The sequence below is a fragment of the Aptenodytes forsteri genome, unplaced genomic scaffold (assembly GCF_000699145.1).
Source record: "Aptenodytes forsteri isolate BGI_AS27 unplaced genomic scaffold, ASM69914v1 Scaffold342, whole genome shotgun sequence".
Classification (NCBI taxonomy): domain Eukaryota; kingdom Metazoa; phylum Chordata; class Aves; order Sphenisciformes; family Spheniscidae; genus Aptenodytes; species Aptenodytes forsteri.
In genome coordinates, this window is record NW_008795853.1 from 344,775 (window position 1) to 364,951 (window position 20,177).

Here is a 20,177-nt window from a genome sequence, read left to right on the forward strand (position 1 = left end):
CTGGGCATCGGTCGGCAGGTGGTGAGCAATTGCATTCTGCATCACTTATTTTGTATATTCTTTTATCATTATTATTATTATTTTCCCTTCCTTCTCTGTCCTATTAAACTGTCTTTATCTCAACACATGAATTTTACTTTTTTTCCCCCGCAATTCTCTCCTCCATCCCACTGGGAGGGGGGGAGTGAGCAAATGGCTGTGTGGTGTTTAGCTGCCTGCCGGGTTAAACCACAACAATCCTTTTGGCACCCAACATGGGGCATGAACCCATGACCCTGAGATTAAGAGTCTCATGCTCTACTGACTGAGCTTGGGGTGGAAACACAGCCCTACCATTTGCCATGGGCTGATCCAGACTGCACTGGAACAGGGTGAAGCTCCAGAACACCTGCAATACATAGATGACATTGTCGTTGGACTGTTGTGGTTTAACCTGGCAGGCAGCTAAAATAAGCCAGTTCCCGAGCAGTGGTCACCCCTCCGCCCTGCTAACTCCCCCCAGTTTATGTACTGAGCATGACGTCACATGGTATGGAACACCGCTTTGGCCAGTTTGGGTCAGCTGTCTTGGCTGTGCCCCCTCCCAGCCTCTCACTGGCAGGGCATGGGAAGCTGAAAAGTCCTTGGCTAGTGTAAGCACTACTTCGCAACAACTAAAACATGGGTGTGTTATCGACATTGTTCTCATCCTCAATCCAAAACACAGCACTGTACCAGCTACTGGGAAGAAAATTAACTCTATCCCAGCCAAAACCAGGACAGTTAGTCTAGTCTGTACTAGATCATCTCTTTAAAGAAAACAGCTCCTAAATCTACTGCCGAAGTAGAATAAAAGAAAGGATAATACTTAGTTACTTAAATCTGTCTAGTCTGGAGATGGATTCTTCCTCTCTCACGTTTGAATTATATTATGGGTGAGGCATTTCCTGTGGCTGCTTTATAATAAGGATCATGAGGAAATTATGAGCTAATGAGTAATCTAGACTGCTTCAAGGTGGTCCAGGTAATTGTCCAGCTGATGGCCACTTTCATCTTACTTCATTCTGACTTTTGAAAAGCTGGTGCAACCACACTGGCTAAAGTAATGTTTCAGAGGTTATCAATCAAGGCAGAGCTGGCTATGCTGTATGAATTCCTCTGTATAGTGTAATGTGGATTAGATAACTTCATTTGACTTGTACTACTAAATATGTCAAATATCCAAACAGCACTTCTCACTTTTTAAAAACAGTGTTTTATGAGTAGTGTTTTAGAAGTACATATTCATGCTAACCTAATTGTCAAAGCTGCAGGGGTATAATTTGTTTCAGATGTTCCACAGTAATAAGCACTGACTGTGCTGTTATAAAAGTATAGTTCTGAGTTAACACACAGGAAACACTGACAGGACAGAAGCTTATTTTCCAAGCAAAGCCATCTTGAAAATACAAAAGAGAATGTGTGAGTCCATTTAACCCTGGAGTAAAGCAACTACCGGAGTAATTTGGATACTTGGAGCATGGGCTATGAAAGTGTGGGATATAGACACTGAGCTGTAGCTCATGGGCCCAGTTGCAGCTTAACTGACTTCTGTAGAGTCATTTCTGTGTGTTTGCACTGTGCTCTTCAGTGTTTGATTAGGGGGTGGTTAACATGGCACAAGTGTAGTACCACATTGGATACTTCTGTTATGATGGTCACTGTCTTACCTGAAGAGATGCTTCCACAAAGCTGGCAAGCTTCTAGAGATATTTGAGTGGCTTCTCTGGAGTCAGGTCATGTCTGGAGAGGCTTACTAGTTGTGTCAACATACTTGTATGAGAAAGCATTAGAAGAACTGATTTTGTTTCACAAAAGAGATTACTCTTTTTTTAATTTAGTATGGAGGTAATTTATAACAGGTGTTTGGGGTATGCTTTTTTTCTTTTTGCAACCAGTGTGATTCAGGGTAATGGGGATGAACCAGGGATGACCTCATAGCAGTGGTATTGTAATTGGAAGCTCTTGTGTGGATGTGGATCCTCCCCTTGTGTGGATGTGGCTGCTTGAATAGCCAGAGGATTAATCTGGAAGCTGTAAAGGAGTGGTGGACATGAATCCCTTGCAAGACAGATGTTGAAGTCTTAGGGCAAGGTGCTGGCTCTCTTCTGTTAGGAAAAAGAAAGGAAACCAGCAATACACCCCTGCCCTGCCCTTCTAAGGACCTACCTGGTGTTTCCTTGGTGTCAGGACAGAGATGTAATCTGCTAGTGTCATTCCCAGTGGATGGTGGTATTGCAGACTTGCTTCCCTGAGTGTTAGACAGGAGTGCCAGATTGCTGTGGAGAACCTGCATCTGTTTGTCAATATGAGCCCATTTGTTTGCATTAAGTGGGCCAAGCTCACTCATAATATGCAACTGTCTGTACTAGGAGCACATATTCATATTGGCTAGTCAGGTGTTACTGCTATCAAGAGGAAAAAGTAATGTAAATCATGATCCGGAAAAGAACTCTGTGCTCTCTGTCTCTCCCAGTGTTTCTTTGATAACATACTGGGGCTCCAGAAGGGCGGCAGCTACTCATCTCGGAGCAGTTCGTTTGCTTTCCTGTAGATGCCTTGTTTTCTTCTTTGGTGATGCATTGCAAGTGTCACATTACATGTCATAATCTCATTTTGAGATTTGGCTCCAGGTGGTTTCTGCCATAGCATCAACCTCTGCAGTTTCATTCCAAGCCTGGTTTTGGTCAGGTTTTCTCTCTTTTTGACTCCTTACCAGATGGAAAGTGGTTGTCCTTTTAGATATAGCTGCTGATTGTGTTTCCTTCTTTGACTTGCACAGGGGTCTGTTGCTTCCACTTCCTTCAGAGGACGAGAGAGTAGTGTATTATGTTCCACTTTATTTGGACTTCTAATGTGCTGCTGTGCGGGTGTGATTGAGTGTGTACCAGAATAGATACGTCTCTGGATTGGCTGCCAGACTTTGAGATGTAAGCTCATTGGGGGAGTTTGACAAGATGTGTTTAGTGTAGTTGAGAACATCTCATTTTTATGCCTGTTGACTTGCATTTGTCTTTTTTAAAAGCAAAAAATATCTTGCTGTCTCAAGTTGGTCAACTTGAGTATGGTCAACTCTCTGTACAGTTCCTTGGACTTAAGCTGTAATACGGTGTCTCCAGAATAAACGTGCAAACAAGGAGTGCTGAGATGCCAGGCATAACAGAAGTGATTTAGGATGATATTGAGGGCAGTTCTAGTGCAGTTTCTGAGGGCTGTGCTTTTGCACTTCAATATTAGCATTGAAAATGTGAGCTTATAGCATGTTCTTTGTGTTTTCTGTCTTAGGACTGGTGGATCTATGTCTGCCAGATGCTTTCCTCTTCGTCTCTATCCTCTGCACTATCTTGCAAAGGAGCACAACACTCCTAAAATTGATTTTGATGTCAGTGGCATCATAAAGCGATGCTTACTGTGCAGCACTGGACAGCAAGATCTATGTGCAAGTTAGACTGTGACAAGCAATTACTCCTTCAAAAGGGAGCTGGGACTGTTACGTTGAACAAATACAGAAACTGCAACAAGGGAAGAGTTTGCATCCATGGAAGGGAGCTGCGATAGGCATGGCATGGCATGCATGAGACTGTTTTAAAGGTTTGACTAACTTGTCTAAGAGGCTATAAAGTGAAATGCATCATTAAGGAAAAGGGGTTAGCTATCTAAAGTGCTTCTTTTAGGTGTAAAGAGAACTTGATCAAGGGAGTTGTATAGCCTTCAGAAGAATGGATGGTGAACTTGGGAGCTGTCTGATTGCTCTTTGGCCAGCTGGCATGGAGGTGAGGCATCTGGCTTTAAGCAATTTTATTTCAGGGCTTCTGAGTGGCTAGTTAGTGAGGACACAGGCTTTGGACTTTCACAGAAATAAGTAAAATAATACCAGAAGTCTGTTTAGGTTTACACAACACCTTTTTTGCTATTACATTTTAACAATGCAGGTAGCTGCATGTGCTTTCTAAAAATAAAATGATATATATTTTTATATTTTTATATATTTTTAAGTCCATTTAAGTTGCTGCTTGATTATATTTAAAAATGAAAAATGTATGCCTCTAACTGTTCTGTTCATATACTTTTGAGTGCGCTTGGTACATGAATATTGGCAGATTTCAGCTATATATTGAGATGGATGAAGACTTACATTTCATTCTTAAGTACGGTTTATTTGAAAAATAAATACACTCCATGTGTAACGGCCTTTAAAGTCTGTTTCCTTGGGGAATGAGGATTAAATATTTTCTGTATCTTTCAATAGGAGGATGTATCTGGCTGGCTAGCACCAGGAGAAGGGTACACACCTGAACCAATGGAATTTCATCACCTAAATGAGATAGACCTTAAGCTTCAAGTGCTACTATCTGATGGGGATTTTTCTGCAATTTCCAGCTCTTGCTCAAAACCTCCAAGCCAGATTTATCAGGTATATTACAGAACAGACCTTATGTTGCAGATTTCTTGTTTGAAGAGTGTGGTGAGATCTGATGTAAATGAAAATACAGCATGTGTCTGTATTTGTATTTTTTGCGTTTTTCTTTAGTTATCTTCTATTTGTTCTCAAAGTATATGTTAAAGAATGAAGTGAAATCTTTGGCTGTAGAAATCATACGGAAAAATAGTATGTTGCTGTTTTGAGTGGTATGTAATTCAAGGACTGTCTTGTTTTTAACATTTGTTGATTCCACATTTTCAACAAGAAATTTCATATGAAGGAATTGGTAACTCAGATGATGTTAACTGCGTGAGGGCCTCAGGGGTTTTGTCAGCATAGTAACACATTACACATGATAATTCATCTTTGGGAATTAGAATTAGGTTTCTTCTTATCTCAGGATTCCAAAAGTGCCTCTTCATTTATGATCCGAAAGATAAAGCAATTACCAATAAGCAAAGTTAAAGACTGTAGAAAATCGACTGAAATTGTATGTCTCTTGTTTTTAATGGCCTTTGTCTTTTTCCCTTGCCAGCACTATTAAGAACCTTTGGGGTCTCAGCCTTGAGAAATGCTTGTTTGAATTTTGTACATGAAGACTCCAATTTATCCCATGCCCCAGTAATGTTGCCCTGATATAATGGGGGAAATACAACATAAAATACCATAATTCCTATTTTGCACCAATTTGCACAAAACTTCTTTACTTCTGTAAAATTTACAGTTTATAGCCAGAACAGGTATATCAGAAGCTCTGTAAGAGTGTACGTTGGCAAAACTATGTTTTCAGTTACCAGTGTATGAGAAACATCTCTTTGGCTAAAATAACTGTGGGATTTTTTTCTTCTTTTTCTAGAGAGCACTTTAATGTCATTTTTTGTATTGACTTCTTTCTGAACTTTAGGTTTTGTTTTACCTATAGTAGTATTTTCTATTGCTCTGACAGTTCCAGAGGAGTGGCATTTTGATGCTGATCATTTACCAACTAGGATTTAATGTGTGAAACAGCGACTCCCTCTAGTGGGTAATCACTTACGCAAATGCAGTTGTTACCCAGTAACTTCAGATTCATGGACCTGAGCTTGCCAGTGGTTGCCGGATCTTGTGTTCACTGTTGTGAGACATCAGCTTGAAGCTGGTGCGACTGCCTATGATAATGAACACTCTGTTTGGGAACATTTGTCCAAGTGGTTGTTGCTTCCTTTTCAGGTAGAAGCTTGGAAGTATTTGAATAGAAACTTGCGTTTATGTGTATGCTTATTGAAGAGTAGTGCATTATCTTTTTGAATAATATTGCACTTAACCAAAAAAAGATCCGGAATTAATTTAATTCCATAAATTACCCTTCATTAGTGAAAAGCAGCTGCCCTTCAACTTTGTTTTGCAGAATACAAAAGGTTTTTAGACATTGTAGTTCTGGGAAACACTTACAGGATTCCATTTGTCATTTTTTGTTTTGTTCAGATAAACTTAAACATGTGAGTCGTTTCAATGAAAGCTACCAAAGCATGGGACTATTGAAAGATGGTTTTATAAATTTAGAGATAGAGCTAAACAGAATAAATATAAGTTGAAGTGAGTAGGAGGCTTTAGTTATTTAAAACTGGACTTAGAATGACACTAATTGCATAAATCCCAAATTAATTAACCCCCCCCCCCAACAAAACAAACAACAAAAGCAAATCATCCCGCTCTGCAGCTAGCTAATTCCAGAAGTGTCTTGATTTCCAGGTGCCTTCCCAGTTGACTCCAAAATCCCCTAGGTGCCTTCATTCCTGCTTCTCTGCATGTCCAGACCTGCTGCTCTCAGCAGAGGACAGGCTGGGTAAAATCCCCTATGCCTTCATTCCTGCTTCTCTGCATGTCCAGACCTGCTGCTCTCAGCAGAGGACAGGCTGTGCGGCTGTCTTAGCTGCATTGTGATCCAGAAGACAGGCAAGTCAGTGTTAAGTTCTTCATGAAGCCTGATTTGTAGGTGCAACCTGATTGTATCTGGCACTGTGACATGACTGGGCTTGTTTATATTTACATAGAATTTCAGCTGCTAATTTTTTTTTATGGTAAGTGGAGGAGAAAATAGTTGTCTCAACTTTCAGGAGCTTGACTGCTTAGTGTGGAAGCTTCGAACCAGGTCTAGCCTTTAGTCCTATATTCTTGGTTATGGTTATTTTTGTTTTGGTAGGTAAATAATCACTCTTCAATTCATACATAGAGCAATAACAACACGTCAAGTTCTGAATTTGGTTACGCGAGTTCATTCTCAACACTTTTTGTTTTCAAATTCCTTTAACAGTTGCTTTTTCAAAAAAAAAGGAAGTAACATCCAGCAGTAGCTGAGAAATTAGTGACTGATTCAGGAAGTAACATGCAGCAGTAGCTGAGAAATTAGTGACTGATTTGAGAGCTTCCTGTCAAAAGGCATGAAAAATGACTTTTTTTTTATGAGTAGTTGTTCTAAGTTCATTGCTGCTCTTGGTCTTTTTAAAACAGCCTTGTTCATCACGATCAATATCCCCCAATATTGTTATAAACTGGAAGTTTTAATGAATTTGCTTTTTAAAACACCTGTTGTTATTCTTGAAGCATCAGTTCTGATATCAGAAAATAGGTGGGTCACAGAGCAATATCAGAATTCTTTGTACTGAATGTCTTTTGGAACCTGATCAAAGGCAACTGATACCTACCCAGAAAGGGTCTGAAGAAATTAATTGAATGATGCTTTTGCTAAAAGATTATCTTGTTTTGTGATATCTTAGCATGAATGCCACATGCAAGACAAAGACAGTAAGAGTTCTGGTTGTCTGCCCCTTGTTGGGTTTAATTTCAAGTGTTCAATGACAAGATTTTCAATTGCTTCTTCAGTTGACCACAGCAACTAAATGAGGAAGTAAACTAGCTATCAGCACTGGAAGGCTGTTATTCTCTAACCAATTAGAAGTGGGACACATTTGACTTACTAATGGAGTGAATTAAATATCAGGAATTACCTTATTTATTAACCCTCGCACATATTCTCTGAACATTGTGAGAGACAAAATATTTGTTGTTGAGACTGTGTTTCTTTAGCATTCAAAACCGACAGTGATAATCTGGTATTGTTGAAGTCTTAGATAAGTTTCTATTGATTTCTTTTATTCAGAGTTTCAGCTTAGATTTTCATAACTGAGGTCAATTCTGTAAACTTAATTGCTAGATAAAGATGTTGCCACAGATGCTATGGAATGCAAATTTGAATGCACTGCAATATTTGTTTCTTAGGAGTTTAGTTTTTTAAAGTTTGGTTTTTTTTAAATTAAGGTGCCAGGAGAGGGCTAAAAAAAAATCCTGAATGTACAGACTTTATTTTGAATGAGTCTACTTGTTACAGGACACAAGTCTGATTTGGAACATGGATGTCCTTTCCTTTGGAGAGGAGGCTGATTTTGGTGACATTAATTTTTCTTGTAAAAACCAGTGCTGAAATTCTTTCTGATTTCCATGAGATGTGGATTTCATATTTTGTGGTTGAATAGGGTATAATGCATTAGTGACGGGGAACATTGGGAAAAATTGTTAATGTGTAAATCATCTGCTTGAATTTTCATTTAGAATTTTAGAAGTAATTAAAACAAAATTAGCTTAGAGTTACATATCATAAAGCTGCACATTCTTTTCTTCCAAGAATTGCATTGGATATAACTTTCAAAATGCAAACACTTAATCACTACAGGCTCAATGGGAGAGCTGCTTTCTGCCACTGGTAGATACTTTGGCAGGATACAGGATCTATGCTCTGACTCTGAAATCTTTAACAACTGGCTTTAATTATCCTACAGTACTATAGCTGAGCTGTTACAGAGGAGCATACAGATTCATCTTGTTGTGCAATGAGTCCAGCTGGATTCAGAATGCTTTTCCATGACTAATGTTCTCTTTTACATGGAAATGTTTCTCATTAGAACCGTATTTCTCTCTGAAACATTTCTTTGTTCTGGTGCCAACTTAATTAAATATTTAAAAATGCTTCTGTCTTATTTGTTCTTCCCCAAAATATTAAGTAAGTTGAACGTAATCCTGGAAGAGACAGGAAAATGGTAGGATGAAGAATATGAAGTGTAAGACTGTGTGTGATGAGTACAGTAACCAGCTTGAAAAAATGGAAAACTACCTGAAAATAAAAAGAAATGGAGATGGTGTTTAAAGAAACAATAATATCTGTCTGCTTGATTGTCTTATAAAGGTAGTTACTTTAATGTTGTATATTACCTTGATGAGTTCTTTCGTACCTGATCGGGTTTCTTTTATCAGAAAAATATTCCATTTTTCAGTTACAGCAGTAGACTATAGTTAATAGTTTAAAACTAGTTAAATACTGAAAATGATAAAAAAAAATAAATACTGAAAATGATAAAAAATTCTGAAGATACACTGATGTTTCAATTAATGAACTCTTTGATAGCCTATACTCTATGCCTGCACTTCATCAAAACAGACGATTTTGACAGGTATCTCTATTTCAGGGCATGGTTAGAAGCAGGTTAATAAGCTGATCAGCCAGTTTTGTGGCTCAAGAAGATTGTATAACTCATATCTTTCATTAGGTGGGATTTTGTTTTTATTTATTTATAGAATTTTGCAGAAAAGGGAGTGCAACAAATAATTTTAGCCATTTCAAATACTGGATATTTTTGTTTTGCGTTATGATCGTTACAGCTTTGGCTGTTGCTACTTATATCTTCCCTTATGTAACATATCTAATTTTTATTTTCTACCTTATCTTTAAGATTTTTAGATCTTAATTAATATCAAATGGACTTCCACTACCTAGACATGCTATATAATTGAAAAATAAAATGTTTTGAAGCATTTGTAACATTGACAATAAAATGTTTTCCATGATATAATACTTCCTATGTTTATTTCATGATATCTTGAGAAAAATATTAAAAAATTAGTAAGTAGGGAAAAGTCTTAACTTTGCTCGTATAGTGTGAGTTCTGATCAGTTACTATTCAGGGATGAGAGAAATGAGACTGTAAGAACTACTTCTGTGAAAGCAGCAGCTTAATGCTCCATAGTGGTCAGATATCAAATAGATTATTAGGAACAATTATGAAAGGAACACAGAATGAAACGGAAAATATCACCGTGCTGCTGTGCACATCTGTAGTGCACCATATAGCTTGACTATTGTGCAGTTGCGGTCCCCGGATCTCACAACCAGTACAGAAAAAATGGAAAACTGGTTACCAGAATGCTCAGAAGTGTAGAATGGCTTCTATGCCAGGAGTGACTTACACAGAGACATTCTTCAGTTTAGAAAAAAGGAGTAAGAGGGAATGTGATTGAAGTGTACAAAATCATGCTGATCAGAGAGAGAGAGTAACTAGTAACAAATTTTTTTTACCATCTCATCTAAATAGAATTATATCAGTTGTGGATGTTGATGTTGGAGAAATGTTGAAACAATGCTTTTTACTTCTGTTTTCTGGTAAATGTTCATAGTTCAAGTTTTATCCAGCACTCTCTGATAGGAATTAGTTAGGTATCATGGCGGAGAACAATATTCAAGAAAAGTTTATGGAGAATAAAGTCATCATGTTTATCCCAGTTAAGAATTTCTTTTGATAGAACAGTATTGTCTTACTAGAGAAGCAGCCAGGCTTAAAATCATAGTGAGTGTGATAAAAGGAAAAATAACTTATGATACATAGTTTTCCTAAAGTTTGAAGGGGTTGCTCATAAGTGCTTGCAGCAGCAGCTGAGCTGTCTGTAAAATGAAACATGTATGCCTGAAACTATTTCAAAGACTAGGACAGAGATCTGCATAAAGCTTTGCTTCAGAAATGTGTGTGGAAAAGAAAGTAAAAAATTTGAAGGTAGTAATTTTTTTGATTTTATGACTACTCTCACTGTCACCTTTTTAAATCTAGCTGGTATTGCAGCATTAATATTTTCAGACATGCTGTTTGCAGTTTGAGCTCTGTTATTCTTTGAAGGCTGAGTTCATATAAAAATATCAACCAGTAGTCTGTGCATACCAGCCCCAAAATAAAATACTGGGAAGTATAATATAGTATTTAGTTACTTCTCAGTACCACTGGTTGCATATTCTTACAGATGTATTCATAACATTGGTTTTTAAAACAAATCATAACTGCAGCTCTGATCCGTGCTGAGCACTAACTGCTCACATGGCAATGTCTCTATATCTGCACAGATAAAAAGATTGGATTTAGAAATGTAATTGCAGATATAGCTGTAACTTTTTTTTTTTTTTTTAAAGAAATATGATGACATCATCTTCCTCCCCACCCTTCCATGAACAATTTCACTTGTATTAAAATTGCTGGAAGAACAAAGCCGTATAAAAGCAATTCCTCTTATTAGAGGGAGCTTCATTTGTTACACTTTGAGCTGCTTTGCCAACTCTATATTTGTATTGCAGATATAAAGGTCATATCCTTGTTTCATGTATTAATAAACACAAGTTTAAATAAGTCCTTTGTTTTTTTATGTTCTGTATAGATGTCAGTCGTGAAGATTTCTTGCCATCGGGCATAATATTTAATTAAAAAATCTCTGTATTTAGAAGCCTAGCTTTAGACACTCAATATTAAGAATTTGGCTTTAGGTGGCCCATGTTAAACGTCACTCCAGTTTGGAGGGATTCTAGTCATTAACAGATGTTCCTGTTTATATCTCTGTCTGTAATAGGAAAATTTACTAGCATTGTGGTACTGCCAACTATTGCTGATTGTAAATATATATTCAAATATATGTACTGTGTTTAAAATAAGTTTATTTTCAGGCAACTAATAGTTTGGTTTAAATGTCAGGACTTACAAATTTGTTTGATGTTTAGAAAAAGTTGTTTACAGATCCTCGCAATTTTTTATATATTGTAGTTGAGAAATTTTCCATTGAATGTTAAATTGCAAAGGTCGTTTTTCTTTCAAATTAGACATGCTACTTGAAATTCTTTTCCTTGTGTGTGTTTATTGAGATTGCTTGAGCTGCTTCTGAAAATAACAATGACTAGAGTATGTTTTTATTAAACTGTTTCTCATGTTCCTTTGGGTTGAGTTGACTAACAGGGAGGTTTTTTTGGTTGTGTTTTTTCCCTCTACCATTACTTGGATTCCTTGTGTTCTTCTATAGGATATTTGGCTTGCAAGAGAAAGCCCTGTTTTTTCCCAGTTACAACATAATTTTGCTGTTTTGCCAATACTTGTTGTTCTTAATAATCTAAATTACATGTAATATTGAACCTTGCATGTATTCAGGACTGATACAAACTTCAGAATCTGATCCAAAGCTACTGAAGGATGTGAGAATGTGTAACCCAAATCTTTAATAATGGTTGTGCGTTTAACTCTAACTTACAGAGAGAGGGTTATTTCTCATTTACCATGATATCTAGTAAATAAAACCTACAGTCATTACAGTTCAGTTCTTCCTTTCCCTTCTGGCCTAATTTTGACCCCGGTATGGTTAATAGCAGCAAGCTTTGAACCCCTCATTCAGTCCGCCTGATTCTCAGTGCATTTTTATTGTTGTAGTTGAATTTAAGCATCAAAGTGTTAGCTCTGGAGACGAAGAAATTCCTCTTAAAATGCGAAGGGGAAGAATTCTTTTACTGAAATAAGTCCAGCCTGATGTTTAGCTATTGTATTTGAAAATGTGCATAAAGAAAATTATACATTTGCCAAATTTGAAATTGACACATTATTCTAAACATTTCAATGTTTTCCTGATAGAAGTCAAAAGAACGCTCGTCTGGCTTTGAAGCAGTATAAAGTCATATGTTTAATTTCTGCCTATTCTTCTTTTTGTCAGGAGTCTCTGGTTTATGCAAACAGAAGCCTAGAAGCAGTTCCAGGTGAAAAGGTTCTGCGAGACAATAAGGAACAACGTGATCAACAAAATCGTCTGAAAGAAATAGATCATCAGCTGAAATCCCTAGAGAGAAATCTTGTAAGTCTCCTATTTTTGTCGTATTTTTTTCCCCTCAGTTTGAGAACTTTGGAGTCTATCATTCCATGTGTCTTAAAAGAAAATCAAATCAAATTCTGCAACCTTGTGTAAATTACTGAAGGAATCCTCAAAGAAATATACAAGCAAAAGTCTCAAATAATTTTTCTTAATCTGGGAAGCATATTTTTCAGTTGTAATGCATGTTTCCCATTAACATAGGGTCTTTCAAAGTGAAAGACATTATTCTCCTCTCTCCCTCCCCAGAGGGGGATAGCATAAAGAATCATATATAAATACATCCTAAAAGGATCTTTTTATGGCTCGTATAATTCAGTTTTCTTTGAAGGGCTAGGTCTGGTGGGAATGTTGTATACACTAAGTTATTGTGTGATTTAGTTTTGCTGAATTCATTTAGTGTATTTTTGTAACTTAATTTTCTTTTAATACATGAATTTCATAGAAGCAAGAGCCTTTAAAATAGGAGCATGTAAGTAAAATGGTAGTAAAAAACCATTACTGTTTTAGAATAAGTACATCACATCTCATCCTTATTACTACTTTGAGTAAAAGCAGGTAGGGAAAAGGCAATTTACAATCCAAGAGGATCCTATTATTAACCTAGTAGACAGAATTATGTTTCTTTCTAAGTCACAGAGCCAGGACTGACAACCCAAAACTTACGTGCCTCTCCCAAGTAATATATTACTATTCTTTTCTCTTCCTGTGGGTATAATTTATTACATTACTCTCAAGTTAAAATAAGGAAATTTAACTAAAAACTAGTGACAGGGGAACCTCAAGGACTTCGGGAATCTTTTTACTTGTTTTTAAATATACATTGTAAACGTGCTGTTTGATCTGTGCTGAAAGAGCTACAAAGCAGCCTATACAGAAGAGAATTAGGGAGAAAATATATAAAACACTAAAAAACAGATGAAATCAGAAGGAGAGTCCTAAGATGATACAGTTGTCATTTGTTTGGCCTGAAAGCCAATGTTGGTATTTGTTTTTATGGTGGATCTGTCATAGATCTTCTTAAGAGGACAGGAAGAAAATCCCTTTCCTTTTTTTTTTTTTTTTTTTAATAGATTTGTTCAAAACTTTGAAGGTTTGCCTTGCTCAGGTGAAGTCAGGACTGAAACTGCTGAAGACTTAAAAGAACATTACTGCATTACTGAGCTGGCAGTAGCAGTTAAAACCTGGATATATATGCAAATTTTAAAGATTTTAACATCTTTGTTTAGTGTTATTTTTCTGCTTTGAGATGAGAAAACTTTTGGTTCTCCATAGAATGTGCTATGTGGAGAAGACGAACTAGTACAGTAGTGAACAAGAGACTGCGGTGAGATGACAGCTGGCATGGGTAACCTGATGAAGCTGGATTTTTACTAGGAAACACCCAGTTATATTTTGGTACATTAGCAAGAGGCATCAGTATAGGTAATTGACATAAAAGAGGTGTGCAAATGAAGAAGGTGGTGATTGGGAATAGTGAGCATGGATTTACCGAGGGGAAGTCATGCTTGACCAACCTGATTGCCACCTTTGATGAAATGACTAGATCTGCTCTGTAAGCTGGAGGGCAGGGCTGCTACACGCTGGGAGTTAGGCTGGAGGAGTGGGGCTGACAGGAACCGTATGAAATTCGTCAAGGACAAATGCAGAGTTCTGCATTAGAGAGGAGTAACTCCCTCTAACAGTGCAAGGTGGAGCCTGGCTGGCCAGGGAGCAGCTCTGCTGAAAAGGACCTGGCATCATTGTGAACAATAGACTACACATGAGCCAGCAGCGTGCCCTGCAGTGATGAAGGTTAACAGCATACTTGGCTGTATCAATGTGAGCATAGCCAATAGATTAAGGGAAGTAATTACTCCCATTTACCTGGTACTCATTAGACTGTGTCTAGAGTATTGCATCCAGTTTTGGGCTCCCCAGTAAAGAAAGGTGTTGACACACCTGAGCAAGTTCAGCAGAGGGCCACCGAGATGATTTGGGGCTAAAGCACTTGACCTGTGAGGCTGAGCAGACTCGGTTTGTTTAGCCTGGAGAAGAGATGGCTCAGGTGGACCTACAGTAGCTTTCTAATAGCAAAGAGGATGTTACAGAGAACACAGAGATGTAGTATCTTTACTGAGTTACATGGTGGGAGAACAAGAGATGACATTCATAAATTGAAACGGGGAGGTTCCAACTGGATTTAAAGAAAAAAACCCAACAAACCTCTGAGGGTAATTAAGAATGGGAAGCAGGTTGCATGGACAGACTGTGAAATCTCCATCCTTGAAAATTTTGCAGACCTGGCTGAACAAAGCCATAAGGCATTTGATCTGATCTCATAGCTGACCCTGCTTTGAGCAAGAGGTTGGACCAGAGACCTCCTGACACCCCAAGAGATGGCGGTGGACCTACAGTAGCTTTCTAATAGCAAAGAGGATGTTACAGAGAACACAGAGATGTAGTATCTTTACTGAGTTACATGGTGGGAGAACAAGAGATGACATTCATAAATTGAAACGGGGAGGTTCCAACTGGATTTAAAGAAAAAAACCCAACAAACCTCTGAGGGTAATTAAGAATGGGAAGCAGGTTGCATGGACAGACTGTGAAATCTCCATCCTTGAAAATTTTGCAGACCTGGCTGAACAAAGCCATAAGGCATTTGATCTGATCTCATAGCTGACCCTGCTTTGAGCAAGAGGTTGGACCAGAGACCTCCTGACACCCCCCGCCCCCCCAGTCTGATGATTTCTTGATTCTACAAGGAAAAGAATTGAGAATTTTTATGCATTTCTCGGGTGGTAATCTTTCTTTATTATTACTACATTGAAGGGAAAATAGTAATTTTTCATGGCTGTGCATTGTAGAAATTTGTTTCTTGTGTGTAGCTGATTTTAGTGTTTTTCATGTAGTCATAAAAACATTAATATATGAGTTTGTTGTATCAGACCAAAAATCCATGTAGTCTACGTTTGGTTTGTGGAGGTCTTTATTCAGTAGTAGGCTTACCTTCTGCAGTAATCAGAGTTAGGACAAACACCGTTCCAGTTATCTTTTATCGCCCTCAAAAAGGGACCTCCAGTGTGGATCAAAAGCTTTGTGATTCAGATAGCAGCATAACCACAGTGGTATAATCTCAATTACTGATAGCACTGTCGCTACAGTTGCAAAAACTTCAGCCACTATCTAGATATGCAGGGTTTATGCTGGCAGTGCTGGAACTGCAATGCCAATATGATTAGACTTCTAGCAGGTTTAAAGCTAATTTGTATACAACTACATGCAGTCCAGTCTTTGGTTTGGGGAAAAAAAAAACCAAAAAAGCTAACTTGACACATTCTTCCTGACGTCAGTTAATTTTACATACTGAACGGAGTGTGGGAACAAAGATTTCAGACAAGGAGACAGTGATTGCTTTAGAGGCTGTTCACATGTGTGTGTGTCACTACAGTAAGGCAGCATATTTAGCTCTTACCTGTTCACAGTACCAAAACAATAGTAGAACTTCATTTTAATACACTGCTCTGTTATGTTAGTTAAAAGATGGAAGGCAAATAACTGGAGGAATTCTGTGGAACTTCAGTATGTTGATTGGGTTAATGGGTAAACAGATAAAATAAGTCTGTGAATTGTCATCTTTTCCTAGTCGTGGACCTTTATGTTACTTTTTGTCACTACTGACCTTGTTCATGAGGCAAACACAATCTGAGGAAGTGCGTCTGGGAACTGTATGATAGTTTACAGCAGGCCTGGGAAATGCAGTGGGCTGCTGACTCATTCAAATATTTTGTATATAAGTGGTTCAGTTCCAAGTCTTGGTTGGGTTATAGCAGTATTGTTTGGTGTCACATTACACACAGACATGCAACATACCACACATTTTTCCTTGGCTAGATTGTGTATATTTAGAACTCTAAATTGATAGACTGTAATGTTAATTTACAGTGTTTATAAACATAGAATATGTCTTCTGTACCAATGTGCAACTCATGGCCAGACTAGCATTGCTGCGTGCTATGCAGCACCTGGTAAGGCTTCTTCAGGGGGATATACTGTGTCGTCTTATCCGTTGCTGCTCTGTAGCATGACTGAGATCATAGCATATGGATATAAAATATTTGTGTATTAGGTCCTCTGCGAGATACTTTGGTTGCCAGTGTAAAGAAAGAAATATTCAACTCTGAATGAAAGTAGGTTTTTCCTTCTAACAGTAAAGTAAAATATATAGAAAATGTACACTTTTTTGTGTGAACAAGGAACAGCCTTCAGAAAATACTTTTTTTTTGTTTGTTTGTTTTGTGTCCTTGATACCTCTTAATCTTATTTCTGGAAAATACAGTTATTACTAAAGAAGATTGGATAAAACAGTATGGTATCTCCTTCTGATGCAACATACATAATTGAATAATATCTTTCTTATTTGGTGTGGGAATGTCTAGAAATCAGGTAACTTATGCAGTGTGGATTGGTGCCTTGTTTCTATACCAATGTAATGTTTTGGCCATCAATTCTTTAACAATGTTAGCAGCAAAACTGCTCTCTGCCAGGAAACTGCGTGCTGAAAAGCTAAACTGAATGCTTGGGTTGAGGGGGGGAGTACGTAGATGGCAAGTTCCCAGAATAATTTAATTATTTCTGGAAATACTGTTTGTTATTCAATAGGTGGCACTCTTCACTGTATGTCAGAGGAAGAATGCCTAGGAATGGTTCTAGGGGACATTATTACTGGTGAAAACATTGTCATTTCTGTGGTATAAAATACAGGTTGTGAGAGATTGCCTCTCACTTTTGGCAAGATTCCAGGTGTGCAGCTTTTAACGTTCAGTTATTTTTCTAGCTTAGCTAATTAAATTGTCTATTTAAAATTCACATTGCATTTAAATTTCTCCTTTACTCTTTCCTAAACCACTGTAATTCGCTGCATAAAGTTGGAAATAAATTCTCTGCTCTGAGTAGAGGAGGTGATTTGTCAGCAGTTAGGAATGTTATTTCTGAATGCATGGTTATACTGGGCTTTATAATTTTAAAATACGGTATTTTACAAATTTAATGTCTGAGAGATGACTTTTTAAAATGTATTTTAAAATATCCCTCAGATAAAATCTTTTCTTGTTGTTGTTGTTTCTTTTGTTTGGTTGGTTTTGTTTCCTAGGTGGAAATTACGGATAGTTTAAATAAGCAGAACTTAGGTCTGTGTGTTAGGGAGTAACTTACAGTAGGTATAAAGGTAACTTTATTAATATTTTTTTGTGTGTGTATGGTAGAATGCTGTATTTCTTCTACTATTGCAAAATGAATTATTCAAATGGATTTGTATAATGGTAGCTTTACTCTGACCTTCTCTTCAAGGGGGAGGAAAACATTCATCATATTTCTGGAGCAGGCTATTTAGTAGGTGCTGGCTTCTGAAATTTTAACATTTATGGATTCCTCCACTACACCTTACCTCATGTGTACTGTGGCACTTCACGGTTTCAGCTAAGTCTGGGACTGAGCACACAAAGCAAGGCTGGAAGATAAGACTTTAACTTACTTTATAATCGATATAAAAACCAGAAAAGCTGCTAAGTATTATGCTTGAAGTAATGAAGCTAAGGGCTTTGGAATCTGAGTTCCTCCTTTATTTTGAAAAAATTGTCCCCAGTGAATTAATATACCAAAGAATGTATTGTATGCATTGTTGAAATGCATTGTGAAATTTCAATCCAACTGAAATGTATCTGTACTGTGGTTTCTGGGCCCTTGCTGGATTTCTTTTAGGTTTTAGTTTGACCTTAGTTCACTTGTCCTTCATTTGAAACCATGGCTGACTCTCTGCACATTCTTTCATCTTTCAGTTTCCTGGAAACCATTGAGCTTATCTTTGTTTTGTGAGTTGCATTGTTAACTGCTGCTTCAAAAAAAATGTTCAGCTGCCAAATGCGTGTTGCTGAGCATTAATGAAAAGAATTTTATATAGAAAAAATAAGAAATGTAGTTATTTTTCAATTGTGGCTTCTACTAGTTGGCCATTTGCGATAATCCAGTAGCATGTTTGATGATGTGTTGAATTTCTTCATGGCAGATAGTAGGTTTAAATGCACATCCAAGCAAGCTGTTAAGTAAGATAGTTTCACCTTTGCTGGCTATATGTGTGTTTATTTCAAATGTCTTACACTGGAAACTGATTCTTTCCTGCCAAAATCTAGCCACAGATGTCTGTATTGGGGTTTTGGTTAAATAGATAAATTCAAAAATATTTCAAATGCATATTGAATATATATATATATATGCATATAATTGTGTTTATACACACACATATGTATAAATAGTGTTACCTCTTAGCATGACTGAGATACTGATACCTACTTTAAAAAAAAGTCTGCTTACTTGCAGTAAGTACTTTTAAAACACAAGCTAAATCTAGTTTGCATAGTCTTAAATTTAAATTTATCATCAAATGTCCGTACATCTCTAGGAATTATTTTTTCACAAGTTTATGCAATTTAGTGGCCAAATGCAATATGTGATTGTTAATTTTGAGGTCTTTTTATATCAAATAATATGAAATTACACATATTCCGTTATCTCAATGGCTGAACTTTGCAGGAGGGTGAGCAATTGGTGTAGATGGTGAATACAAAAATACAAAAAATAGTAAATATATCAATGCTGTTAAGAGCTTTGATTACCTGTAGGAGCTTACTCCAAAAGGCATGATTCTTACCTTCTTGATGCAGAATAATGTATATCTGTGGGGAAGGAAACCTCAGGATAAAATTAATTATTGTTTAATAGTGGAGAAAGTCTCACAAACCATTTCATGGTTTACCCTGCGTCAGGATGATGAAGGGGTTTGTTGTTATACATAATTTTATTCCAGCTTTTTCCCTGAAACGGATTGAATTCAATGCACCTGATCCTGAGTCTATATTAGGCAACTTCCAGAAAAGAATAATTTGTTCCTGACTTCTACCATAATTCCTTTCTTCCCCTTTAAAGGGAAGAAGGCAAGATAAAGTCCTACCATATATTTGGAGAGTAACTTGTCAACTAGACAATCCTGTAATACGGTTTTCAATCACAGTGTCTGCAGAAATTAATTGCAAATACTTTTGACCACAGCAACATAGCCATATTTTTGACTACTTTGTGCATTGGTAGTCCTTCTAGGTTCTTCCGATATGCTGTGCAGTAACATATAAATAGCAAACATCTTTATTTCAATTCACATAATATCATGTAGTGGTTGGTTTCTGAATAAGCATATGTTTGTCCATAAAAGTAGAACTTGTTTAATAAAATATTTTCATAACACATATTTCATTGCACCAAATAAAGGGAAAAAGGACAACTTATCTAAATGAGGTTGAGATATACCACTTTCTACATTATTCCTTCAGAAAGTATCTACCAGGTCCTAAAGTTGCTTGCCAAGTTGTTGCCAAGCTTCAAATAGATCTTGTTTATTCAAGTTTTACAAGAATTCATTCTCATTATGTGATTGTACAAAATTGTTTCAGGATGAAATGTGGTAGCATTTCCACCTGGGAGAAAATATTAGTGTGAAAACCTTATTTTCTTCATTTAACAGCGACTATACACATGAAGAGAGCAGTAGGATTAATATAAGATTGATAAAATTTAAGTATTTCACTCATATGATTAAAATAAATTTCCTATTTATTGATTGTTTTTCACAGTACTGTGGACAAGAATGAAGCAGCTGCTAAAATTATTTATAATAAATAATTTGAAAACTATAAATTGAATTAAGATTTAATATAATTGAATAATTTTTTGT

At 36.9% G+C, this 20,177-nt stretch overlaps 1 protein-coding gene across 1 annotated transcript in view; it reads left to right on the forward strand.

Moving 5' to 3' along the window:
- FSIP1 (fibrous sheath interacting protein 1) overlaps positions 1-20,177 on the forward strand; it is an 88,284-nt gene that overhangs the window by 16,523 nt on the left and 51,584 nt on the right. Inside the window, exons 9-10 of the mRNA XM_009283656.1 lie at positions 4,268-4,432; positions 12,260-12,397. Coding sequence (XP_009281931.1) covers positions 4,268-4,432; positions 12,260-12,397 — 303 coding nt within the window. The remainder of the gene's footprint in view (positions 1-4,267; positions 4,433-12,259; positions 12,398-20,177) is intronic.